The following is a 27,420-nucleotide window of genomic DNA, read 5'->3' on the forward strand; positions in this document are numbered from 1 at the left end:
ATGTTTTTTTACGGAACTAAGTCGTCAGGCTGTTTTTAGTTTTGCCGATTGAGTGAGCTGTGATGTTGTCGACTGATGAAACAATGCTTTATTTTTATACTGTGATTACCTACTTGTATGTATGTGCTAAGTTATGTTAAATACGCATCCAAAATGGTGAATCAGAGGGGAAGCTTCTGTTTCAGGATATTTTAATTTGTATGTACCTATTTTAAGATTGTTTTAGACATTATAATTAGTTTTTTATTTCTTTGTAATATATTATTTAGCAAATTGTAAGTTGCGGGGTTTACGTAAGTAGATTACTTATATTTTGATAATTTATTGTTTTATTTTTCCTGTGATTTGTTGCAATAAATATCTTCGGGAGTATGACGATTTTTATTATAATTATGACGAAATCGCCTTTATCGAAAATACGGCTTTTACTAGTCCTTATATTATTTAATATTAGTTTTTTTCACTTTGAAGACCAGCCAATAATAGGAAGTATTTTCATCTCATTATTCCTTAGCTGGAGTCTCCATGTTCGTACCGTAATCAATACGTATTGATCGCAGAATATAATTATTTTCTTAATAAATATTTAAAATTGTATATTACAATGTGAAGATAATAATAATTTTGCCAGCGTGAAAGGTCTGTTAAGTGGCATAAGCACCAGAGAGAAGGGGTGCCGGGTGTTTAAGCCCTCCACTAAACACGACGAGCCACGACTAATGCAAAGAGTATAACATAAAGAAGGAATGGCCTACGTAGTGATATGTCCGCTGCACTCCTATTGGGTCATCCAACTATAGTGTTTCAGATCAATGCGTATTCATTAACATCTTCACGATGAAAAAATAGCATAGTGAAATAAAGTCAAACCCGCAATAAATTGTTGCTACGAGCTAGCTTTTAAGATATAATTATGGACAGTATTAAATTAAACACTTACACTTACTTTCTATATTATCGCGTTCGTTTGTGCTTATAAGCTCCCACGGTTTTAGAACGATCAAACCCTTTAAACGTTACAATTTCTTTAAATAGTAAGGGGCTTCGATTATCATTTGTAGTTCGCGTGGGCTCCATTAGAATGCCGTTGGTCAGTTTTGGTTGCGCTATTTGTTAGTGGGCTCAATGAATTTGGCCCCCTTTTTTTTATTTTCAGATTTTTTTTATTTTTAATTATTTGTTCGTTAATGTTCGAATGTAATGCTAGTTAGATATAAAATAATTAATAATTGGGAATTTAATTGTTTTTATGATTGAACAATCACCAATAGTCGTCGAACAAACGATAATTGATCAAAATTAATTAATCTAAGCGATAAAAATAAAGATATCTAGTAAGGAGGGGCAACTTAAGGGTGATCATTTGTTTAATTAATCATAAATAAATAAAAGACGAACAAAAAATTTTTACATTCGAACATTAACGAACAAACGACAAACAAATAACTAAAAATAAAAATAAAACAAAAATAAAAAAGGGGGCCAAATTCATTGACCCTTGTTAGTGCCATACAAGAAATAGCTGTCGCTGTCAATTTTTTTCTTGCCCTTGTAGGCAAACGAGCATACGGCTCCTCAGATGGTGAATGATTACCGTCGCTCATGGAAGTCAACAAAGGCTTTTGTAAGAAGAACCAAGCTGCTGCCTAAAAGAAATGTTGTTGGGCTAAACTTTCCTTATGGTCCGTCGATTTGGAAGTTCACAATTTTTTTGTAGATAGTACTCATAAATAGAAAGATTTCTGTAAAATTTCAAGTTGCGGAAACTCACGGTTTACAAGATACATTTTTATAGTTTCTATATAAATTGGAAAAATCAAGGTAAACCTCAAAGTTGACGTTTCACGTTCCATTTACGGTAAACGTGTATGTACTATATTAAATTTTATGTCATGTTTTTTACCGAAATATATTTTATTATTTTATATTCTATATAATTGATATAATATTTTAATATATAAGAATAAATAGCAATGCTATTTTAATCTAAAATTTTACTAAGGATATCTTCATGTCCATGAGGGATCTGCAGGTTGATGATGGTACAGGGGGTAACCCCGCGCAAAATTGATGGACCATAATGTAAATTTTAATCCTATTTTTACTAATTAGTGCTATTCTAACCTCAAAACATTAACCATGAATATCTCCGTAACCATGGGGTTCCGCGGGGTGGGGATGGTGCAGAGGGTAAACCCCTTACCCTCTCCCTCCCCCACTCTCACCCCGACCCAATAATCGACGGACCATAAAGGATAGTTTAACCCTGTACAAGTTAGTGACTGGCTGGTGTGCCAGAGTGTTCTTCTCTTAAGATTTTTATTATCTAGGATAACTTTATTTGTAGTACCTAACAATTCAAATTTAGCACAGTAAACAAGATAGTCCAAACAAAAATGTAAGCAAAACCTACACTTGAGTTTAAAATGAAGTATTGATAATTGGCAAGTAATTTTGCAGTATTATGTACAAATCATTCCTGACCTTAGTAAAAAAAACGTAATGCTTAACATAATTTATTGTGATTAAATAAAATAGTTATGTCTCTTCCATTATTTCGTCTACAAGTACATTTTCTTGATGATCATCATTCTCTGCCTGTTCTTCATCACTTGGAGAATCATTGTCTATATGGATACCTTTTCCTTTTGTCCAGTGACATTTAATCACTAACTTAAAATCTGCCATTTCTATGCCTATCAATTTTAATATACTTGCTTGTTCTGGGGTCAGTGGAGCACCTTTCTTGCAAACCTAAAAAATCAAAACGAATTTGCCATTATTACTTACACCACAGTAACTAAAACTTCAGCCTACATTATGTTTCGATAATGTCAACACTTTGAGGTATTAAGTAACACATAACTAATTACAAAATTTTGAAATTAAGTAAAATGTTGTGCTTGACTGCTGTACAACATATAATGTCTGTATTTTGGTAATTCTTATAGATTTTGGAGTTGTTGAGGCCGAAAGGGTTACAACCCCAGTGTGGATACTGTACGATAATCGGAAACGCTCGTCACAATGGCTGAGCCCTGGAGACCCAGCCAAATCCTGCCCTAAACGGAAATTGAATCAGAAAAAGTCACTTGTAAGTGTTTGGTGGACTAGCGCCGGTTTCTTTTACTACAACTTGATGATTTTTTAAATTCATATATGTTTCAAGTCTATTGATTCATTCACTTTAATCGATGTTTTTAAGCAGGTCTCTCACTATGAACACAAATGTTACCTATTAAAATAACTAAATATTAGTGAATACTATGTGTTTCACATTACCTGATATTCTTTTATTAGATTGATAACACCTTTTTCTAGAGATGTAGGTAAGCCCAAACGTCTTAAATGTGGCTCAATAGTGTGTGAAAAATCTGCTAGAGGACCTTTGGGTAATAAAACATCTTTTGTTGCAATGAAGCCAGCTCTTGCATATTCTGATGCTTGATAACTTTTAAACCAGTTCAGTACATCAGGCACATCTCTATTTGTCATTAGCAATCCACACTGACCTTTTAATTTTTTTGATAACTGTAACATAAATTAACTTTATTTAAAACATTTAATGCGCTAAATGATAGAAGTTTATTATTGCTGGATGTCACAAAAATCCAATAGCTTTACTTTTAACTCTTACTGTCTTTATTAATTTTCAATATTGAAGTGCTTGAAGACATTATTTAGACAGGATGCCATTTTCTAAGACAAATTAGTAGTTTCTCTCTCAAATTATACTTATAAATTGTTCACAATTTAATAATTTATGTTCTCCAGATATAAGATGATGAAATAAGTAAGTCAAAGTCAAAGTCTTCTAAAATATTTTGTTGATGATAGATATCCAGTCTTCACAATTCAGCTTTACTCAAAACTAAATTAAGCTACATACACTCACCAGATTTAGTTGCTCTTCTATTTCATCACTCTTGGTCTTACCAAGAGCAATAGCCATTACTTTATTTTTTCCAAAAAAGAATCTGGAATCCTTCCAATCATTCCGTAGGTCCTTTAATTTTGTATTTCTCATGTTATTGATGGTAAACAAAAATATGTGTTCATATTTGCTCAGTGAATTTCTTATTTCTTCTATGACTTTTTGTTTGTGTACTAAACCTTTTTTGTTGGTTTTTGTAAGTGATACTGAAATCAAATATTTAAGGTATGATATACTGATTTTTTTCACTGAAATTGTAATAATTATTATATTTATATGATTGTAATTCAAATGGTTAAAAATGATTTATTTGCTTAAGTACTCGCTTACTTTCATTTCAAGGCAGAAAATGAAAAGGATTTTGCGAAGGCTATTATGATACTGATCATTACTTGAAACTTGGATGTTTTGTTTCACATGTGCATGATACTGCATGGAAAGCTGTTTATATTTTAATCACCTTTACAGGCTGTTCACTATCTTCTGGGAGTTTTAGAAAAGAGAATAGACTTTCCTAGCACACCTAACCCCTTTTTGGTGACAATTTTAAGGTTAGAACGATTTTTTGTAGTGTCGCATTCGTAAATTAAATCTACGGAATACAATCTATTTTGACATCCAAATAATGCCATAGGGTACCAAATTTAACCCTAAGTTCTGTGATTGCCACTCTGCTAAAGTATGATTTTAAAAAGTCACTTACCTTTCTTATCCCTTTTTGATTTCGGCATATTTGTTTTATTATTTTATTATGGAAAAGACAAAATTTACAATTTAATTAGTTCTGCAATTTCAAAAATCACGTGCACTGGATTTGTTGATTTGTTGTAAATTAATATTCGTGATCACAGTTCGTAATGATTTTTTTTAAGTGATTTTATGACCTGGTAACTAAGACCTTTAAGTCATATCTTATTTTAATTTATATTCTTATTTTTATTTTTATGAAAAATGATAATATGGAGTGAAATGAAATGAAAATGATTAATTTGAGACGTTAATCAACTGGGATGAAATTAAATGAAATGAGATGATATGGAATGAAAAATAATCTTAGTAAAATGGTGGTCATTTACTAAGATTTTTTCAGTGGACTTTTTGGAGGATCCCGAGAAGTTGCGTCCAGCGGTTTTGTTTCATTTTCCCACATTTGTGCACTTTCACAGATATTAAACAGTTAATAAACCACCGTTATTACACATTTAAACCTGAAGAAACACTAAGTAGACAAAATAAAACAAATCACACAACTTCACTCCTCGCGTTCCCGCCAAAAAGTCTCGTAATGTTTTTTTTTTTTAAGAGTTTTTATGACCGGGTAACTGAGACCTTTAAGTCATGTCTTATTTTACTTTATATTCTTAATTTTATGAAAAATGATAATATGGAGTGAAATGAAATGAAGATGATTAATTTGAGACATTAATCAACTGGGATGAAATTTAATGAAATGAGATGATATGGGATGAAATATAATCGCAGTAAAATGGTGGTCATTTACTGAGATTTTTTCAGTGGACTTTTTGGAGGAACACGAGAAGTTACGTCCAGCAGCTTTGTTTCATTTTCCCACATTTGTGCACTTTCACAGATATTAAACAGTTAATAAACCACCGTTATTACACATTTAAACCTGAAGAAACACTAAATAGACAAAATAAAACAAATCACACAACTTCACTGCTCGCGTTCCCGCTAAAAAAGTCTCGTAATGATTTAAAAGCATGATACGCATAGATTATACACTTAATATATTTGAGACGCCTGTCAGTGTATAATCTATGGCCTGACAGGTTGACTGACATTTTTAGAGTTGAACGATGCTGAAAATAGATCTGTAATGGTTTTAGAATTGAATATAAACTGAATCTAAATTTATTAGTTTAGTTCTTGTTCTATTTAATTTTCCTTGCTATTTTATTTATAAAATCAATTTATTTTTAATCACTATTATGCTTTGATATAATCTGCTTTAGATTGTGTAACATTCATATTTAAAATCCTCACTGGGACTTTGATTTATCTTTATATTTAATTTGAATACAGTATGGTTAGATTAACGAAGAGGAATAAAGATATTTTTTTTTTATTACAGTTTAATGCACACATAGGTACTTAGGTATATCATTTGTTGTTACATTAATTTTACTCTTTCTTATATTAATTATCTTCACTCATTCGAAAATAGTTTTTATAGCTCTCAAGATCTTCATCTGCCAATTCAGAGACTAACTTCATTGCACCTAAATGCCTTCTTGTTAACCATCCTCGAATCTACCAACGTCTTTTTTTTCTGGATAGCCTTTTTTTAGGTTTATAGGTATATAAGCATTTCTTTAGCTACATTGAATATAGCAAAATATAGCTTTGATGCTCAAGGCGCCATGTTTACTGCGATACTGTGGATTTCGCGACACTAATTTTTTAACGAAATTACTTTCGCCTATTAATATATCAAAACTACTTTCGTGAAACTGAGTTCAACATGCATGACACTAATTTCGAAATGTAAATTCTGCATTACCGTCGCGACGCGGCGTCGTCTTGCCTGTTTTTGCCGTTTCAAGGGTGAGACAGCTTTTACCCAATAGAATTATTAAAACTTTGACTACACTAAAGTTACCAGAGCCTTAGGTTACCTAGGGCTACCCGAATCATCTGGGGTTGTGGACTCATTCACCGAATTCACGAAATAGAAAAAAGGTTTTTTTTTAACTTAAATAAATGCTAATGTAAAAAAAACGAACAATGTTCAGGATGAAAAAATACCTTTGCAAAAAATAGAAAAAAAATTCTCAGAAAAGTAACGCAACCAACAAATGACTATGGTAGGTAGATACGTACTTCTTTTGAAATTCAGGAATCTTATTACGGTAACATCGTCCTAAAAATTGCTCGATTTAACGGGTGTTAGGATTCCGAGAGCGGTTCTACTGCAGTCTCTATACCTATATGTTTTGGAAACTAGTCGAGGAAGTCACTTTTTTATTCTGCTATTTGAATATCCCGCGTTTTCTGAGAAGCTGTCTATGCTCATTCCATAGTAAAGATAATGCTGAGGATATTGATTTTGTCTCACTGTCCTTATTTTATACGTAGATATAACAGAGACAAAAGTATTTTAAAATCCACTATGTTTTCATTGACACAAGATCTTTTTCCGGTTAAATTTCAAGATGGTTGACGGTTGTCTAGCTACGTGAACCCTGTTCCGGTTTTGTTTCCCCTCTGGCCCCGCAGCCGTCAAAACCAGTATATCGTTCAGCGCAAGAGAAAAACTGATATTGTGCTTAAATTTGCTGGTTCAAATACATTTTTCCCCTTCCGACAAGTAAGTGAAATTGAATTTCTTTGAGTGTTTAGTATTAAGTGTTTGAACGCAGTATTTTTTTATCTAAAATACTTACATTTCTTAAAATTGACTGTGACGCATAGGAGTGCCCTTGCAGCAGCCATTTTGCACGTACCGGCGACACGGTTTCTTACCGCGATTGAGGTAGATGGTTTGAAATAAAATAAAAAAAGTGTTTGCACTCCAAGACAGCGGGTTTCAATAAATCGTGAGTAATATCTGTTCTGTAAAGTTGGATTTAGTGCTGGTCGTATATGTAAGACTCAACAAGTAGTGAACGTCGGTGTTGGATCACACATCGGAATTTTGTGAGACTATCGTTGTATTTTTGGATTATACAAAAGGATCGCAGAGCAGTTATTTTATTAAATTGCTTCTCTACGTGTTCAAGGTATAAATGATCATATAGATTGGGTGTGCATTTGGACAGGTAACCGTTCGACCTTACTAATGCGTCGTAATTTTGCCTTGTGTGGTCATGCGGTTATCTTTGTCCATTTAGTACTTTATCGATTTTAACATCACTATGCTCTTCTTGCATAGGTATCATATCTATTAGAATGTTTTATTTTTCTATTTTCTTATAGTTTAATTTCAGTTTTAAGTTATATGAGCATCGTTGCCATTGAAATGTTTTAGGTGTGACAACCTCGAAGCCTGACTCATTTTCTCTTGCATTTACATTGCACGTGCGTGATTAGTGTAGATGTTCTTTCAAATAATATGGATTTTGGAACTTATTTTTCAATTAATCGTTCGTTTTGTGCATTGAAAAACACTATCTTACTGATTTTTTTTTTAGAGTTTGTCTAAACAAACATGGTAATACAATAAAATTACCAAGTTTTTATTTTTTTACATATCCATTAATCAACTGATTTCTTTTTAACTTTTTGCCATTAAATTATGCCAGGTAAAATTGTAATTTTTTTTCAATACACATGTTGTAAATGCATTTGTTACTAGGCTTATTACAGCATACAAAACATTAATACCTCAATTTTTGTTGATTCATTTTTAATGAAAAACCTTACTGTTTCCTGTTACTAAATCAAATAAATATAATAGACCTAACGAGTTAATTTGTATTAATAGAAATAAGGAATACTTCATGGATTAATATTACTCAATGGTTTGTACAGTGGAAATTTCAGAAGATACATATTTCAAAAGGGGTTCTTACAGACCTGGGTATTCTTCAAGATGTATTCTTCATTTTTCAAAATTTAGAGAAAGACATGTTTTGTCTTAACTGCATGTATAGTTCAATCACAAGATAGTTTAGAATACTTTGTGAAAATTAATACTGTTAATCTTCAATCGGATTTTTAATGCTCACGGATGCGGATTTTAATAAAACAAAATATTCATTAGCTATTCTCTTCCTACTTTTGAAATAATTTTACTGAGGGCTAATTTCTACACTCATTGACAAATATAAGTATTCTACTTCTACACATCATTATTTAAATGCAGTGTTATGCTTGAGATTTTCTGTGACATGATCCAACTGGTTCAAAAAAAAAGATTGTCCACTTGTGGCATTTAAAAAAGTCATGGTCTACACGCTCACAATTTTCTAAATGAATACCATGTCATATGATGTATGGTTATAGAGAAAACAAAATGTAAAACCTATTTGAGGTTTACATTGACACTGAAATTTGTTATACAAAAGATTCGAGCGCCATCTATCGCGCGTTGATTGTATTCTCAGAATTTCCCTGTCCAAGCCGCCAACTACGAATCGACGTTACACGGCAATCTAGCTAATGAATGGTATGTACTAAATGATAAAACCAATAGACTAATATTCATTTGTACATAACAGAAATTCAACATGGCTATATCGTTTAAAACAATACCCAAGATACAAAGTGGCATTATCTCAATTTGTTTCAATGTAACAGTTTTTTCTGTCAAATTAAAATTTATCTCTGACTCGCATTTTTAATCAACACGTAAACAACTGTAAAATTAAAAGTTACTTCAACAACACCCAATCATAATTCTCGAACTTTTTAATAGAAAAATAGTGTTGTGCTTGGCACGGTGCTCCGTTACAATAATTAGGAAATCAATGATATTGTTGTGGACCAAATGAATGTAAGTACCTAGTTGTATATAGTGTGCTTAATGCGAGTTTTTTTACGTTCTCGATAGCGTTAAAGGTAACTTAAATTTGTATTCAGTTGGAATAGCGCCCCTAGTGGCAAACGTAGGTAAACGGTCCAATTCCATTAAAATTTGAGTTAACTTTTACGCTATCGAGAACGTTACAAAACTCGAACCAAGCACGCTGATCATTGAACGCGATTGACGTGCATTGTTAGCCTTTTTTCTTTTTCACTTCGAGAATTGTCGGTTTTTGTGAACAAATGAAAAGCGAATGCATTCGAGTGTAGCCGTCATATAGAAATTTGCTTTGTCCCATCGGCCAACGCTAACTCTATTAGGCATGTTTTTTTAGTATCTATGTATTTGAGTGAATAAGTTTACGGTCCTGGTTTTAAGCAACTACCTGAGCCTATAGAAATTACAACGTGAATGCCGCCATGTCAAACTGGAACGTGTCGCTACTTTGCGGCAGAAAAAAATAAGATAGTAAAATCTACCCTCGTGCTCTTACGATATATCCTAACACTAGTTAATACATATATACATTTTACGGGCTTGATTTCTATTATACGACGTTGTTTCGTTGTGAAAGTCGTTCGAGAACACTTGTTAAGTAAGATTTCCTAAAAAAGGTTAAAAGTGGCATTAGACAAAGAGACCTACGACGTAAGTTAATTGAATTTGTCACCACCTCTGGGAAACTAGCAATTTTGCCTACTTATTTCAAACCCAATGTAGGCCCAATAGTTTTGGTTAATTTGGTTCGTCAGTCAAGTCTAGTACGGTTTAAAAGTCTACTTTTTACTAAATAATATTTATCAACCATAGTTTATAACGAGCTGGAATGATGTAATCAAAATATAGTGGGCGTAATATCGCACTCATTTAACATGTTTAGGTGTCAAGTGTGTAAAGGTCTTCAATATTTTAATCGTAGTGGAAAATAAATTTAGATTTGTAAAAACCGTCATCATATCGGAGACTAAAAATTCCTTAGGTGCAAGGAAAAATCATTACAGCTTTCATTGCCTAGCAACAGGGCTATGGTGCAAAAGCGAGTAGGTGGATAGGGTACGGAGAGGTAGGCGCCGGATCGACGGGTGCGGTGCACGCGGGACGGGCGGTGTGGTGTGAGGGCGAGGGGTGTGCAACCATAGCTAGCCGTATTTCGTCTGGAGTGCTTATCCCGCGCCGTCGGATCAATACTGTTGGCGCAGTGGCGGTGACCAAGCGGTGGCGCGACGATTCGGCGCGTGCCTGCCTCCTTGCAGCTTACCCGAGTCTGTGAGATGCTGTCACACCGAGCGGACGTAGCGTCGATGTCGCGTGTTGCGTGAGGGTTGCTCTTTGAGCTAGTTGAATTAAGATTGCGCTTGTGCGCTTGTCCGCCTCTTTTACAAGGTTCGTTTCAATGATGACAAAATCCCAATAAGCGATTCGCTACGGTGAACGTGACACCTAAGATTAGTCTTTCTGATGAAGCTGATTTGCTTCATTACCACATTCGGTTTTATATTTTAATTTTATTCAAGTACTTATTTTATTACAGGGGCATCAGTGAATTAGTCCTCTTCCATCGTCCACGATGTCCGTCGACAAGGAAGAACTGGTGCAACGTGCCAAATTGGCCGAACAAGCTGAGCGATATGACGACATGGCGGCCGCGATGAAGGAAGTGACGGAAACCGGCGTCGAACTTAGCAACGAGGAGAGGAACCTCCTTTCAGTTGCTTATAAGAATGTCGTAGGTGCCCGACGGTCATCATGGCGTGTCATTTCCTCAATTGAACAGAAAACCGAGGGTTCAGAAAGAAAACAGCAAATGGCAAAAGAATATAGGGTTAAAGTAGAAAAGGAGCTCAGAGAAATCTGCTACGACGTTTTGGTAAGCAATTATTTCTTCACAGCTTTTTACGATATTGGGATTGGTTGTAATCATTTTAGTAATTTAAATGTGACGTTTATGGTCAACCGTCATCTGTCTACCTACGTAAACGACGTCAGTGTTTGTGAAGCGCAATCAATCTTGCAATTGAAATAATGCGCACAGAAAATGATTTCCATTATTAATTACTTGGTGGTTCAAATGAAATTTAATTCATCATGTAGTAATTGTAGATAGCACGTGAGCTTTAGGGGCGCGGTGCGGTTTTTCAGTGGGTGGGGTGAGGGGTGGGGTGGGCTAGCCTGCGCAGCGTCGTTGCGCGCGCCTATTGCGATCCCAATATCGGACGTTGCCCTAGGCAAAAATTAATGTAAGGGTCTTGTTATTTATAATTATTTTTTGCATTTCAGGGCTTACTTGACAAACACCTAATTCCTAAAGCTAGTAATCCAGAAAGTAAAGTGTTTTACCTCAAAATGAAAGGAGATTACTACAGGTACCTTGCAGAAGTGGCCACAGGAGAAACCAGACATTGTAAGTTTTTTTTTCGTTTTGAGGCTTTATTTCTTATAAAGAAAATAAAAAAATGTTTTTGTTAATATTTATTTATATTACAGCTGTTGTAGAGGATTCACAGAAAGCATACCAAGATGCTTTTGAAATCAGCAAGGCGAAAATGCAGCCCACACACCCCATAAGGCTGGGTCTGGCGTTAAATTTCTCAGTCTTTTATTATGAGATATTAAATTCGCCAGACAAGGCGTGTCAACTCGCCAAACAGGTCATTATTTGTGTCAGTTATGCATAGGCTCTGTGCTGGCTGGCACGATTTACAAAGGTGTAGGAGTCGCGAATTAACACAAGTCGCTTGTCCCCAGCCGTCGTGGAGGACTCTCAGAAGGCCTACCAGGAAGCGTTCGACATTGCTAAAGCCAAAATGCAACCGACCCATCCAATCCGGCTTGGTTTAGCGCTCAACTTTTCCGTCTTTTATTACGAGATTATCAACTCCCCTGCGAGAGCGTGCCACTTAGCTAAACAGGTTCTTTAAAACATCAATGAATGGACGTGTGGTCGCATTACGTAATTTCACTAACTATCCAAAATTATTGATCTCCATTAAACAGCATGGAAAGTAAAAATAAACTCAACAGTAAAATTTAAACCAGTTTTATACTAACATTACCTACCAGCATGGTCGTGTCTAGCAATTAACCCTTAATATGATGTAATCGATCCAGCCAGTACTAGAGTGTATATCCGTTGACATACATTTTATGATTTTGATACATACTGTTTGAAAGATAGTCTTTTTCTAAATGAGACGTAACTTTCACAGGCTTTCGACGATGCCATCGCCGAACTGGACACATTGAACGAAGATTCGTACAAAGATTCTACGTTAATAATGCAGTTGCTGCGAGATAACTTGACGCTTTGGACGTCAGACACTCAAGGCGATGGCGACGAGCCTGCCGAGGGCGGCGACAACTAATATCTCGCCGCACTCACCCCAGCACACGCATTTGTTCTCATCGGTGTTTATAAGAAAACGAGTAACATTCGAGAACGTCGTCTGGCGCGGTATCATCACCGAAGCCGACGCGAGCCGTCGCTTGTAAAAATGTTAAAAGTCGTTCGCAGCGGACCTTCCCGTTCCGTCTAAAATTAAATGTTGTGTCATCTTTGACGGTTTTGTATTTCTGTATTTACACTGGATTGCAGATATCGAGCTGACCTGATGAATATAAATATTTATAACTTAAGTTATTAAAATTACGGTTTCTTAAGTTAAAAGTGTTTTCCTTTTATTGATAGATTTACAAACAAGCAGCCTGGTCGGCCAAGTAACATTCCTATCGCCGCATGACCGCAGTGAAGGAGATTATGGTGTATTCCGATTTGACTCATATTCATTTTCCAATGACACATTTCATAATGTTTTAAATGGCTGTACCAAAACATGGCACAAAAAATTTGTTAGTGTTTCGTTCTTGTAATTTTCTCAAATTGTAGTACCAAGGTTATCTGACATTAACTATTTTGTTGTGCCTGAAGGTAATTTGTACTATATAATATATATAGCATTTTCTTGATATTCAGGCATTTATTAGAAAAATAGTTTTGTGATGGCCAATATTGTAACATTTCTGCTGCATTTTATCAACCATTAAATTAATCTATCATATTTTTCATGTTTTCACCAATAAACTTTTGTATTAAATTAAAATTTTTAGTCGAAATACCATATCCCTTTAACCCAAAATAACCGCAAATTGAATCCCTATAAAACTTATAGTAGAACAGAATAGAAGAGTTAGAAGGGTCGAGTTCAAGATGAATACAAAACTTTCTGTTCTATCTTACAAATTACATGACTCTGTATCTTGTTATGGTGTACATATGTAGCTGGACTGGATTGAAGAACATTGCAAACCAACATTCGTGTTCATGCAGGTTACATGCCTTGGCTGAAAAAGGACAATCTAAAAATTAAACACCTTTTACGGTATATATTTATTTTACGGTATTTATTAAACGGCGTTCATTATACGAAAGCCAAAGATAATCTTTGAGATTTCTTCAAAATTTCTATTGTAGATACTATCGTGCTTTCTTGAATTTAACATTTACTTTAATTAGGGCAATTTGTTACGAAAGCGGACTAAATGGATTAATGTTAAATAGTTGGCCTAAATATGTTTTTTATTTATTTAAATTTTATTTAAAAATATGAAATTCTATTTTCAAATTCAGTCATTTGTTTATTGAGTAGTCGTATGTTTTCACTACGTTTGGATTTTTCATCAATATGTGGACAATAAAAATCAGTACCTATATAATTAAGGAATACGAGTTTCGTCGCGATGTCAATGCCGCACAAACGGCTGGCAACATTTATGACTTACAGAGCGGGCTCTACAAATGAACACACGACTCTATTGATTTGAACGCTTCGTGGAAATTTTGATTTTGAATTTTGATTGTCACTTGCGGTGCAAAATTGATCCTTTTTTGATAATTGAAAGTGGTCGTCATGTTGGTTAGACCATGGTTCAGCATGTAAGCAATGCTCCAAACGAAAGCTTACCGCTAAAAAAGTTATGGTCACTGTTTGCTGGTTTAGTGCCGGTATAATTTATCACAGTTTTTTACCAATGGCCCCAGCTTTACAGAGCAAATGGGTATTATGAGGAAATGAACATAATGATGGAGAAACTCGCAAATCTATTGTCCCCTTGCTCTGACACATAACGCTTAACATTATTCGGCACAATACGACACGAAGTTACAAGAGCTAGGGTTGGTAGTTTTTCGTCGTCATATTACTCACATGAAAGCGTCGACAGACTTTTAGATCTTTTCTTAACTTTGGACAACTTCATGGCAGGGAAGAAATCCAAAACACGAGAGGCAGTACAAAATGCCTCTAAAGACTCACCTGGTTCATCTGACACCTGACTTTTTCAAGGGCATGGAAAAAAAATAAAATTAAAAAAAAGCTAACTTTCTGCATACAAAACATCAACTTCCTAGTTAAAGACAATTTTACTTATATTAAATAATTTGCAATTTAAATGCGAAATAAAGTAAATACACTTAGTATTTCAGATATTTTATTGTAAAAAAATAACATTTTGTATTTAATATAAATACGAAAATAATTACCTCAAATAGGTATATTTCAATTTTATAAAACTTATAATATAATATTACAGTTAATATTACTGTGGGTATACAAAAATAATGTACAGTGTAGATGTATGTATCTACTGCAATTGTTGGGAAAAGTGTTTAACACTTAGACGCACATAATAACGAACTTGTTACGTTCACTGTTTATATGTACATCAAAGTAATTGTTTTAAATTGTTTTAATTGTTTAAAATCCGATAGGCGGACCAGTTTACAGTATTCGTCGTGTTAGCGGTTTCAGAGCCAAAGTATGCAGTCAGGCTTGCAATACGTCCTACCACTTTTAAGGAATGGTATACGAGTACGCTAAATATTTAAATTGAATTATTGTTTTATAATCCGACGCTACTTCACCGTGGAATTTATTACGGCTGCTTCGTTTTTGTTCGATATATTATATAATAAAAAAAAGTGGTAGGTACTTCTTGCCGAAATGCCGAAGAGTACCAAACTAAAAGCACAACGACCAAGTACCTACATCGTCTCGTCTTACCATTCGTACTTGTTAAGGAATAGACTTTCCACCCTATCGATAAAGTTACATAAATGCTTAAGACTAGATTTTTTAGTCCATAGTTTGCAAAACTCGATTATGTATAAGTATTTATAAATTCTATAGCGTCAAATCGCCTTTTCTTAAAAATCGTACCTATCTAATCTAATATTACTAGGTAGATGGTAAATTTAATTCATTGTTTATCACACATGGTTGACGTCTGCCCGAAGGGAACCGAAAGCTAACACTTTTCTCACACTTGGCAACAAAAGTATACATAGTATGGGTCGTAAGAAAGCAGAGCCGAGTGACGCCCCACTTAGCGCTAATTTTATAGTTGTTGTAGTATCGTTTGAGTGCAATGTTTTTATAAAAGAAGTATTATTTCCTTCCGTCAAAGATGAAGAATATAAAATGTACCCTGAAAAAATTGAACGAGGTGCACAAAGTATAATGTAAGTCAGTATAAGCCATAATGACAATTTGAGAGATTCTGTTGATTCGCAACTGTCGAGGAAAGTCAGAACTCTTTTCGATTTTAATTTAATTGCTACTAAAAAACCACTAATCGTCAGTAAAACTGTTGGCAGTATCAAATTAAAAATTGCAAGAACTGAATATACGTACAGTCTGTGATCAGTATCTGCTATTACGCACATTGAAGAACCGTCATCTAATGGTAGTGCGGTTGCAAGAAAAAAATCTGGTACGCTTAAAGAAAGTGATAATATCCAAATAAATATTATTGGTTGAATGACAGGTATTTTAATCACATTTAGTCTGTAATCCACGTGCATGGTACGTGGGGGCGTTGAGGAGTCGCTACTAGCAACAAGACTGTGACGCGATGATCTTAACTCTTCATCATCTTCATGTTCGCTTTGTTTTATACGTTTCATAATTATCTTTTCGCCAAGACTTACAATTGCCAGTGTGTGTAAAGCAATAGTAACGACAAAATAAGAACATGCTGTTGATGCCAGTACGTTAAATCCCCTATAGATAATACATCCGTTGTTGCTAAATTGCCATGTCCGGAAATTATAATAGCACAGTTCTGGAATGATTGTCGATTCCAGGATAAGATCTGCCACTGCCAATTGAATGATAATGTTCATCAACCCTGAAATGGATACAAATAATGGCATAACGTATCTAATATACTCATTAGTATCAAATAAATTAACACACTCCAGTTTGAGGCATGGCCATATGTTATCTAACCCAATCGAGACTGGCCTCGTATTGTTAGATGGCCTACCATTAAGTACTCTCCACAAGTCTTGTAGGCAATACTGTCAGGTGACAATAAATAAGTAGTCGCAGCCCATTTTGAATCTTTTTTTATTTTATTTTTATTGCATAAATGGGTGGACAAGCTCACAGCCCACCGGGTGTTAAGTGCTTACCGGAGCCCATAGACATCTACAACGTGAATGCCGCCACCCACCATGAGATACTTATGAGTTCTAAGGTCTCTGTCTCAAACCAAAACGCATTACTGCTTTACGACAGAAATAGGCAGGGAGGTGGTACCTACCCGTGCGGACTCACAAGAGCTACCACCAGTATCGCAACTCGAGCTCTCAGTAATATTTAGTCGCCGATACCGAAAGGCGAATATGTTTCCGAATAGAGGAAGATAGGTACGAAAAAAATATTGAAAAATACTACCTACTTCGGTTTCATGATGGAGGAAAGGAGTAGTATGTAGTTGCTCAAGTTGCTGCTAACCGGGCAATCTATTACCATGTTAGATCATATGGCCCTAATGTGCTACTACGGATGATATACTACTATGTGATACTACTACGGATCGTTTGGAACCTCTGGGTCTGCGGAGGGACTTCGGTTCCCTCTGTATTTTGTACCGTATGTTCCATGGGGAGTGCTCTGAGGAATTGTTCGAGATGATACCGGCATCTCGTTTTTACCATCGTACCGCCCGCCACCGGAGTAGAGTTCATCCATACTACCTGGAGCCACTGCGGTCATCCACAGTGCGTTTCCAGAGGTCTTTTTTGCCACGTACCATCCGGCTATGGAATGAGCTCCCCTCCACGGTGTTTCCCGAGCGCTATGACATGTCCTTCTTTAAACGAGGCTTGTGGAGAGTATTAAGCGGTAGGCAGCGGCTTGGCTCTGCCCCTGGCATTGCTGAAGTCCATGGGCGACGGTAACCACTCACCATCAGGTGGGCCGTATGCACGTCTGCCAAAAGGGGCAATAAAAAAAAATTATAAATTACAACTATAAAAATAAAATAATATTTTTTATATTGATAGCTGTTGGTAAATATTAACATTCAATTCAATGTTCCAAATTTAAATTAATCTAACAACAAACGCGCTTAAAGTGTAATTAAGAAAAAGTAGAATGCTTGAAATGTTTACTAAAACAAAATTATTCAATAGAATAAATATATAAACGGCCGTCTGGTGTAGTGGTAAGTGACATGGTCACTACACAAGGGGGTCGCGGGTTCGAATCCCGCCAAGGGAAGATATTTGTATGATAAATATAAATGTCTTTCCCAGGGTTATGGATGTATATTAAATATATGTACGTGTATAATAAAAATCTAACATTTATTTCCGTTATCTAGTACCTGTAACACAAGTTCTTTACGAATTTAGCACGGGGCCAGTTAACGTGGCGTGATTGTTATTAAATATTTATTATTATATTATTATTTATGTAAACAAATAAGTACCATTTTTTGAAGTTCTGAGAAGCGCAGCTACAAGTGAGCAGTTCAATAAAGCACCAACGCCAGCAATACACGCGACGTAAGCCGCAAGAGCGTACGGCGAGACGAGAGACCCGGCGGAACGCGCAGACTCCGACATGGCGTCGGCCGTCCGGGAATGTATCGGGATCAATGACTCTCGGACTCTGCGTCACTCGCGTTCTCCGTCGCAATCAACCGTCTCTCGGTTTTTTTTCTTCAAATGTGAATCACCACTCCCATATGTGCACCACATGAGACACTGCGAAGACAGTGTTGACTCTAATAAGTCGAATAATATTTAATTATTGTCGTCTTTATATTCTATCGAAACGATGTAGCCAGCGACAACGCAAGGCACAAACTGAAAACTAACGGAGGGAACACGGTCGTGCACAGGATATTGACTGAGTCCGCGAATTAGTAAAGTAATAAAAGGACTTCGTGTGTAAATTTGCGTATCCGCATATTTCATTAATATTCAACGCCTACAATAAAATTCATCGCTGGCGACGACGTTCCTCCAATGCGGAGCGACACTTATAGATTACACACGACAGAGAGATACTATAAAAGCAGAAGCTAGAGGAAGTAAAGCACTTAGAATAAATAATTTAAGTTAACCTGTCACTTAATTCTTCGTTCTACTTAACTTTTATTCAATATCGCTTTTCTACAATTTAAATAAGGTTTTTTTTATTTTGTAAGAAAACAAATTAGAATTTAGGTAGGTAGGTACAGTAAAATCTTGTAAAAAACATAGAATCCCTTAAGCTCCAAATTATGAAGCCAATCAGTGGGATATCATGCAAAGTTTGTTAAAATTGTTTATTTGAGAAAATAGATAAAAACGAGTTTTGATTTTCGATCAAACTAATAATCGAAGCTGCTTAGATATGGATTTATAGTGAAATAACTTATTAAATTCATATTATTTTGACAAACAACGATTTAAAGACCGTTATTTTTTTATAAGAACTTAACGGACAACGTTCCCTTTGTTGCATATCCTTTGCAGGTTTTTTTTCTTTGTGAGTCACAGTTTAGAGGTTGAGTGTACATACGTGCTGATCGATGTGCGCCTATCAGTGTACAAGTAGGTTAGTATTACATATATTTTTTATGATTAAGCGTTTTCTAAATCTCAAACAAGAAACATGTGTTTAAAATGACTTTCATTGTATTGATATTGAAAATAAGCGCGCTCTTGCAATTTAGTACACGCTAACATGTGGCATCTATGCACCGTACAATTATTTTATATTTAATAGCGGCATATTTCTATTATTTTCAAATAATTTCATTTTACTTAGCCATAATAGCTTAGTCAGCGAACGGCGACTAAGCCGTCGATCAATCCTTTGTGACGCCCCGTCTTCCGATTTGTACACGCATCGCGAGAGACTTGCGCTATTGATCATTTTAAATTTTAAATCAACAAAGCAAACTTCCATATATGTGTACTAGTCAAATATTAATCACGCTGATATTCAAACTGAAATTAAAAGCCAGTACAATTAGTTGATATTAGAATAAACATTCCCGAAGTGCTCAAATGAGCGGATAAGTAGACAGGAGGTTAATTCGTTTACGATTTTTATTATTCAGTGTGCTTAGTGCGAGTTTTTTAACATTCTCGATAGCGTAAAAGTTAGCTCATATTTGTATGGAATGGGATTGTTTGCCTACGTTTGCCGCTAGGGGCGCTGTTCCAACTGCATACAAAATTGGGTTAACTTTAACGCTGTCGAGAACGTTATAAAAGACGCACAGGTTAACTGTTCCCGAAGCTGTAAAGATAAAGTATGTATATAATAGAGTATTTCTTTCGGTTTTCGCGTGTCGTGTTCATAATTAAAACTACTTTTACCGTTTTATTTAGTCATTAACGATGGCAGGAATATCAATTTTGTAATGATGGACATTATAGTAATTTTTACATTCGCGAATAACTAACTACCGACAAACTAAAGCCCCCCGCTCACGCTGTATGAAATTGGATTCCGTATGTTACATTGCATGCATGCAATACCAAGAACGTTACTTTTTTTCGATTTCGGCTAAGTGATTTGTGAACCTGTCTACTAATAACATGGGCTTTGAGTTCGATTACTGATGGGAGTCAGTATCTGTATAAAAAAACCCATATATAATGGGTGTAGTTAGTCCCGGTTTGTATGTGTTTACGTCACCATAAACAGGTGAAAAATCCTCGCCAGGGTCGTTGAATGTGAAACACGATACAGATATGTACACTAATTATTATTTAATCTTGGCCTCATGTAATAGTGACGAGATATGCTAAATATATAACCAAATTTTAAATTTTATACGTTACGTAGATATATAATACAAACAAGTCAAGTATACTCATAATAGTGTAATTTAGAAAAAAAAAGCTATTAACCATTAAAGTCGTTTCATTGTAGGCTTTATACGTTCGAATTATTCGAGGGATTTGTTACATAAATACACATAAAATAAATAAATGATTTTACTCAAATACAAATGTACATGATATGTTTTCATGTTATTTGTATGTCCACCATTCTGAATAATATTTCTATAACTCAGCCCTTACTGACAATAATGTCAATGCGGGTGTTTTTTACATATGCGAGGAATTATGATAGGAGGCTGTAAATTTTTGTACAATCCTGAGCTATATATGGGTTGAAAAGTGATACCACCTATCTATGTTTTTACTGATTTAGGTAAGTTTTTACAAAATAAAATTAGGATTGAATCATTTTTATAAATAACGCATCGTCCTGTCACAGTTTAAAAATTTTAATTAACTTAAAAAAAATTTAGGTAAATCATAATTATTAAACAGTGGCCTAGATTAAGATTTGTCAAAGCTCTAAGAAGGTAGATAAAAACAAGATTGCGGGAGTGCCTGACCACAATTTGTCAGAACATTATTATTCATTTGTTTTGATTAGCGGAAGCCCATGGCTGTCAGCTAGGTCGAGTGATGGATGACTCGTGACAATGCTCCTACGGGGACGCGTGTAGGCGTTGTCTTGACAGCCAAAATCTGTGCACTTTCCTTCGACTTTCTCTCGGAGGTGCGAAAGGTGTTCAAATCATTCGAGGGGCTCACAATGCTTATTCAGTAGCTGGCGCCTCATAAGTGTACGCGTTCTAATCGCGACAAGAGCGATCGAAACGGGCCCTCGTTCCGCGAAGGGTGCAGCGCGCGTATTTCAGATATTCAAAACACCTGCATGCTACTTCCGAGTGAATGTTTATAAGCAGTGCGACTCTTGCCAAAGAACGATTAGTTGTTCGTTTCGTGTGCTGCGATGTGAGGCAGAAATGTCGTTCAGAACTTTTATAGTGACTCTTACTGTGATGTACTTGGTACAATGCGTTGCTCCGGCGCGGTTTCCGGTGAGTATGAACGAATTAATGAATGAATTGAGTAATTGCAAATATCACTAAAATTAGTAGTCAAGACTTGAAACAACACAATTAATTCGTAAAACAATTGAATGAAAATAATAATTGTGTCATAGTATCTCCAATATGTAGATAATTAAATTGTTGTTCATGTTCAATTTACAATCTTTTCATCTCGATTTATTGGTAATTGATAACAAAATATTTTTCTTAATTAGTACAACAAAATGTTTTTATATCAATTCATTACATTTAAATATGTTATTTGTAAAATCCACACTATTAATATTATAAATGTGGAAGTGTGTGTTTGTTTGTTTGTGTATTTGTGTGTGTGTTTGTGTTAACAAGTGTGTTTGTGTTGACATGATTTTTGCAAAGTGATAATATTATGTCAAGACACTTTTCCTTGAGCACCCGGGCAAAGCCGCGTCTAACAGCAAATTTTGAAATATACTATTTAGATTCGTTTATGTTATGATGTAATAATTATTGTAATTTATTCGATTGGTTCGATTGGAGTATGTTTTTAATTTCTAATTTTTATTCAATTTCGCTTTTAATTTACTAGAGTTTTAATGTTTAAATATATTTCACTTAAAGAAGTTTCAAGAAAATATTAATATGATTGACATGATTTCACAAATGATTGTGGTCCTCCACCTAAGAGACCTTTCGAATTAATTACTTCATAATAATGGCTAGATTTAAATTTTTTGTGCTAAGCAACCTTGTGTTCCTGGTATTGCCAACGTCAATGAGCGATGGTCAAGACCGGACACGATTAGTTGAGCCGTAAGCTTATTTGAATTCAGCCATAAAACAAACTTTTTTATTGGTAGTAGGACGTATTGTAAGATCGCGTGACTAGACTACGTGGTGGTAGCCTGCCTATTTTTGTGTTCTTATTTAAAGGGTTGGACAGCCGGTCAAGTATTGGCAATTAGACCTCCGTCTCACTTTCCGATAATCACCTAACACTAGGCGAGTTACAGTCTCGGGCATATGTCCTGCAAATTTTGATATTTTTTTATAAAATTAATAGTGCTATCGTGAGTCTGTGAGTGTAGGTAATAATTTCCTGTCTATTTTTACGGCGAAGCTGTTATTTGTTCCAGCTTCAGGAATGGGACATCTGTTAAAGAATACGTTTTATTGATACTAATATTGTCATAAAATCCATGGGCTCCACTATTGAACAGTACGTTGGCCGAGAAGCAGTTTATGAAAAAAACGTTTTTAATCGAATGGCAGTCTCCGGCAACGATATTTATTGTGCGTAGTTAATTGAATTCCAAAAAAGAGCTAGTATTTATTAAATTAAATGCGAGTTCTAAAATGAGGCAAAATTTACCTGTGTTGTATCTTATCCTGTTTTTGACGGCCCGAGCAAATACTTGCGTGACACTTCGGCCCTTGGGGACATTTACGTCATCCCCTACCTGCTACTCTTACATGTTTACGTAGGTACTAAGCTGTTACCGCTTTTAAAAGTCTGCTATGTTTTAGATGTTCAAATGATTCTAGCGATTTTATAATGTGACTGAATGATACGAATATGAGTTATTGTATTTTAATTATTCACCAAAGTTTTATGAAATCAACAAATTGAATGGGATAAATTTAAAAAAGGAAATTTAAGAGAGTTTGTCCTAAAAAAAAATTTAGCTATATTTACGTAGAAGCTTTTGAGATCTTAGTCGATTAAGAGCATTGTAGAGTCTCTTATATAATACATATGTCGAGACATAATAAGTAATTTTATTCTTTACTAATCTATTTACTTTTCATAGGTTCAAAAGCCAGCTTCATTCTAAAAATTCAAAACGTCAGCAAAGTCATTAGTTTCTAAAACTTTATAAAACCCATTATTGACACTATAAATATGGAAACAGCTCTTTGATTTTGCTTTGGTATACATGACCAAACATCGCAGTTCATCTTGTCAATTGAGACTGAACTCTTAAATATCAAGAAGTATGCTATTACGTTAATAATTATTATCCTACTTTTCAAATTGGAATGAATAATCTGCTTTAACGCAGAAATAGGCATTATAGTGGTACCGGTCCGTGCCAGCTTTATTAATGATTTTCCTTCACTTTTAGGTAGGTACCTAGAATGTTTTTTGACTCTTACGATAGCTAGAGTTTGTATTTTTCAATGTCGCTAGCTACCGCTAGAACGCTAGGGCGAAGCTCTTCTATATCTGCTCAAGGATCGAAATAGGACTCGCATGACTCCACCAGTGTTATCCAAGATGTCTTTTCCATTGGTCAAAGTGGAATAATGATCCATCCGGTGTTAACTGTTTTCCGGAACCTATTGATATCACAACGATTGATATCACCCACCCACCTTGAGGCTTGGGTTTGAAATCTTAATTGTATTGTATAACGGTCGTCCCATCCTTCAAGCGAAAGACGGAAATTGGCAACTTGGTGGCGCTTACCTCATCTGGGTTCACAATACGCCACACCATCAATAAATGATGCAAGATTATACATTTTCTGGTTTCAATTTTATTAAACGATGCTATTTATCATGCGAGATCAAATCAGAAATGAGGAGATTCGCAGGAAAACCATGGTAACCGACATAGCCCAAAGAATTGCGACATTGAAGTGGCAGTGGGCTGGACACATTGCTCGTAGAACGGATGGCCGTTGGGGCCAGAAAGTTCTTGAGTGGCGACCGCGTACCGGAAGACGTAGCGTGGGTAGGCCTCTCACAAGATGGACCGACGATCTATCGAGGTTCGCAGGGATCCGCTGGATGCAGGTAGCGTAGGACCGGTCTTTGTGGCGAGGTTTGAGGGAGGCCTATGACCAGCAATGGACGTCTGTGGGCTTATAAGAAGATTTATTCATTCATGTAATTGGTACCTGACTGCAGTATCCGGAAGCCACCATAGTCGCTTCACTCGATACTCAAAAACAAGAGTTTTTAACAATCAATGTACGGATTATGTATTTAGCAAACAGACGATATTTTATTTCTTACTGAACAATCTCACCTACGAGCAGCAGCCTACAGTTAGATAAATGAATATTCGTCACAATAACGTCGACTTTTATAAAGAAATTCAATTATTGTATGATGTCACATGAATAAAATATACTTCAAAACAGATGTCATTAATGTTAATTTTGTAGTGTCTGTGCCAGAACCCCGTGGATAGCCTATAAAGTAGTTAGATAAACCTTCAAGGAATATACATTTTGGCACTGTCTTTATCTGCATATGATTATAACTTTGCTGAATGGCTGCGGACTAGCCACTTTTATTTTTGAGATTAAATTTTTATATAAGCACACAAAAATCCACACTAAGTTAAATACAAAACATAATTTTGCTTTAAAAGCACTTTGTTTTGTATTAAGAAAAAAAAACATGTTAATGTTCGATCTTTGACGATTATTACCTACCTACACATTTTACGTAATACCAATTAAGTCACATCATCCAGAATCCTAACTTTCACCAAGTTATAGTGAATTAAGACGTACTATTTTATTTTGACAATTACGTTACATAATACGGTACTTAGTCGTACTGGATCACGTCGCGAGTTACACAACCTAACGTCACGTAGAGTTTTTCAATCGGTTATCGATGATTCACGGTGGGGGCTTCATTACAGCGACGGGTCGACGCCGACGCCGCGACGTGCCCGCAGCCTCCATGTAATTGAGACCGATAACTTTCATCATAAGACGCATTCCGAAGTTACACAATACGAACCCAAAATTAAAGCAATTACTTGCGCACTATTACGGTGCCATTCGTTCTTTGTCTCGTCGAAGAATAAGAAAAACAAATAGTTTTACTTTCCCCTTTACTTCGCTCGCATCCGCTAATGTGGGACCTACACTTAGCTGACTCATGTGGTATTGATTTCGGTTTCACTGCGTCTATGTGACTGACTAGCCGAAACTCCACCCTATTCACGATAACTTTAAGCGACTTTGATCGGCCATCAAAGATTGAAAAGCTCTTTAGTCTCTTCATTCATTTCTTGTATAAACTTTTCATTAAACTTAAACTTTTAACGGAATTTGCACTAATATGTTGTTTTTTCTACATAGTTTAGTGTTACTGAAAGTTTTGAAATCTAAATACTGGAATACTTTGAAAGCTACTGAATTTTAGAACTAACAGGATTTTATGAAAGTTATTTAATGAAAAACGTGTCGGTTAGTTATTTATTTTAGGTGTTTCTTAATTTTAACTGTCACTATAAACTGTATGGAATCTGATTAAATAAAATAAAGATTAGATTTAAGAAATCATTGTCCGTCTGATCATTGCGTGCATTATTCGGTACAGTGACAGTTTGAGTTTTTAGAAGTTTGTACTTACAGAGCACGTTGCAATGTACTGAAATGAGACTTTAGTCTTCTTAAGCAATAATCAAAAACTTTTTTACGCTTAAATATTACATAGTACCTATTATATTATAACTATGCTGTAAATAGGTGTATGATAATAATTTTTTCGGCTTTTTTGTGAATATTACATAGATCCTGTTCATTCATATCGTATTTTATAATCTTCCTAACTTATATTTTGAACAATGTATAATCGCAAACAGGTCTAAAACAATGACGAAAGTGTTAATATGTCAATTACATAAATGAACAAGGACGCCAGTCAGTCCGGCGTTGTTCTGTTAGACCAATTGAAATTAACGCTCACAAGTTTGTTTAATTACTCGTCCTAATATATGCTTATGACCATATCTACGCTGATATTGAGTATATTTGGGATCGTTGTTGGGATAATAAAGTAAATAAAATCCACCAGTCCAAATAAGCTCTAGAATGATTAGCTCTAGAATATTAGGTATATACCTAACATTTTATCTTTTTAATATATTATGAACATTGGAATTAGTTTAAACTAATATTTTAAATATAAAAGTGAGTTTTTTTTAAATGATATTTCGAAATATTTGTGCAGAAGAGGTACAGGCTGCGAAGGATGTTAGGGATACAGAAACGAATATAGGGTAAGACTTTTCTAGAAAAAAAGAAAATATACTCGGATAGTATTTTTTTTCATATTAACGCGGGCGAAACCAAGTTCAAAAGCTAGGAGGTATTATTATAATATTGTAGATAGATATTGAATTAATGTGATCGGTGACATGCGAGCGTCCGCAATACGTCACGTTTATAAGCCTTCAGCGGCTTGACCTACTTCACGAAAAAAAAAACATTTGTTATTACTTTCTGAAGATTATTTTGTGACTGCTCTCAATACCCACATTGATTGATAAATGTATTTATAAGTCAGCGTCAGCCTTGCTGTTTTATTGTGATTATTAATAATTGTAATATTATAATATCAGCAGCAAATGTTATAAATAGGAAAAGTAACAACGGTTCTATCCGCTGGCGTTAAGCCCAATTTAGAAAAGAAAGAAGATCCTCTCTTCTTCAGAGATATATGTCTGAGGAAGGTTACTTGTACAGAATGAACAAATAAATGTATTACTTTGTCATTGCGTCCTATCTATCTTCTTTTTCGAGAAATCTTTGTTTTTGATTTAAAATATAGGCCTTTATGGGAAAATGTTAAGTCTAAAGGCCAAAGACTGCTTAAGAATATATAACGTCATCCACCTTCACATGAGGTCGAAATCTGAATTATAATAATTAATAGTAATTTAAAATAAAAAGAGAAAATATTTAAATAGTTTTTTATATGTAGAAAGCTCATACGTTCATACATATAAGAATATTTGCCATATAGCATTATGACGATGCGAAGTCTTGTTTGGTGCGTGAAACGTAATGGCGTA

General features: G+C 35.0%; 4 protein-coding genes across 16 annotated transcripts in view; 2 read left to right on the top strand and 2 right to left on the bottom strand.

Moving 5' to 3' along the window:
- Positions 1-1,849: 1,849 nt before the first annotated feature.
- On the top strand, positions 1,850-13,086 carry 14-3-3zeta (14-3-3 protein zeta). Of its 12 annotated transcripts, XM_021352007.3 has the most exons (8): positions 1,850-2,082; positions 2,952-3,094; positions 4,403-4,485; positions 7,111-7,265; positions 10,954-11,289; positions 11,700-11,823; positions 11,907-12,070; positions 12,629-13,086. In XM_021352007.3, the coding sequence occupies exons 5-8, from the start codon at positions 10,990-10,992 to the stop codon at positions 12,782-12,784; spliced, it is 744 nt and encodes a 247-aa protein (XP_021207682.1). In that variant the 5' UTR covers positions 1,850-2,082; positions 2,952-3,094; positions 4,403-4,485; positions 7,111-7,265; positions 10,954-10,989; the 3' UTR covers positions 12,785-13,086.
- LOC101736590 (mRNA turnover protein 4 homolog) lies at positions 2,504-5,209 on the bottom strand. The gene is made up of 4 exons (XM_038011178.2): positions 4,638-5,209; positions 3,896-4,140; positions 3,283-3,531; positions 2,504-2,754 (listed from the first exon to the last, which is right to left on the bottom strand). The coding sequence occupies exons 1-4, from the start codon at positions 4,663-4,665 to the stop codon at positions 2,539-2,541; spliced, it is 738 nt and encodes a 245-aa protein (XP_037867106.1). The 5' UTR covers positions 4,666-5,209; the 3' UTR covers positions 2,504-2,538.
- Positions 12,625-24,751, bottom strand: LOC101745350 (uncharacterized). 2 transcript variants are annotated; one of them, XM_062668639.1, is made up of 3 exons: positions 24,631-24,751; positions 18,195-18,471; positions 12,625-16,604 (listed from the first exon to the last, which is right to left on the bottom strand). In XM_062668639.1, exons 2-3 carry the CDS (start codon positions 18,328-18,330, stop codon positions 15,685-15,687), a joined length of 1,056 nt encoding a protein of 351 aa, XP_062524623.1. In that variant the 5' UTR covers positions 18,331-18,471; positions 24,631-24,751; the 3' UTR covers positions 12,625-15,684. The 2 variants fall into 2 exon arrangements, with proteins under 2 accessions (XP_062524623.1, XP_004932324.1); XM_004932267.5 differs by lacking the exon at positions 24,631-24,751 and having other exon boundaries at positions 18,195-18,829.
- The window catches only part of LOC101736461 (A disintegrin and metalloproteinase with thrombospondin motifs adt-2), a 32,118-nt gene continuing 25,390 nt past the window's right edge, over positions 20,693-27,420 (top strand). Inside the window, exon 1 of the mRNA XM_012695730.4 lies at positions 20,693-21,605. Within this exon, the coding sequence (XP_012551184.1) occupies positions 21,531-21,605 (75 nt within the window). The 5' untranslated portion in view covers positions 20,693-21,530. The remainder of the gene's footprint in view (positions 21,606-27,420) is intronic.

Source organism: Bombyx mori, chromosome 5, assembly GCF_030269925.1.
Source record: "Bombyx mori chromosome 5, ASM3026992v2".
NCBI classification, from domain to species: domain Eukaryota; kingdom Metazoa; phylum Arthropoda; class Insecta; order Lepidoptera; family Bombycidae; genus Bombyx; species Bombyx mori.

Bases quoted from the DNA above. Each gene is read 5' to 3' on its own strand.
- LOC101745350 (XM_062668639.1), bottom strand. From the start codon at position 18,330: ATGTCGGAGTCTGCGCGTTCCGCCGGGTCTCTCGTCTCGCCGTACGCT. The intron at 16,605-18,194 runs GTACTTATTTGT...TATCCATTTCAG, and splicing joins TCTCAGAACTTCAAAAAATG to GGTTGATGAACATTATCATT.
- LOC101736590 (XM_038011178.2), bottom strand. From the start codon at position 4,665: ATGCCGAAATCAAAAAGGGATAAGAAAG. The intron at 4,141-4,637 runs GTAAGTGACTTT...ATTTGATTTCAG, and splicing joins ATCAAAAAGGGATAAGAAAG to TATCACTTACAAAAACCAAC. The intron at 3,532-3,895 runs GTGAGTGTATGT...TTTATGTTACAG, and splicing joins TAGAAGAGCAACTAAATCTG to TTATCAAAAAAATTAAAAGG.
- 14-3-3zeta (XM_021352007.3), top strand. From the start codon at position 10,990: ATGTCCGTCGACAAGGAAGAACTGGTGCAACGTGCCAAATTGGCCGAA. The intron at 11,290-11,699 runs GTAAGCAATTAT...TTTGCATTTCAG, and splicing joins AAATCTGCTACGACGTTTTG to GGCTTACTTGACAAACACCT. The intron at 11,824-11,906 runs GTAAGTTTTTTT...TTTATATTACAG, and splicing joins CACAGGAGAAACCAGACATT to CTGTTGTAGAGGATTCACAG.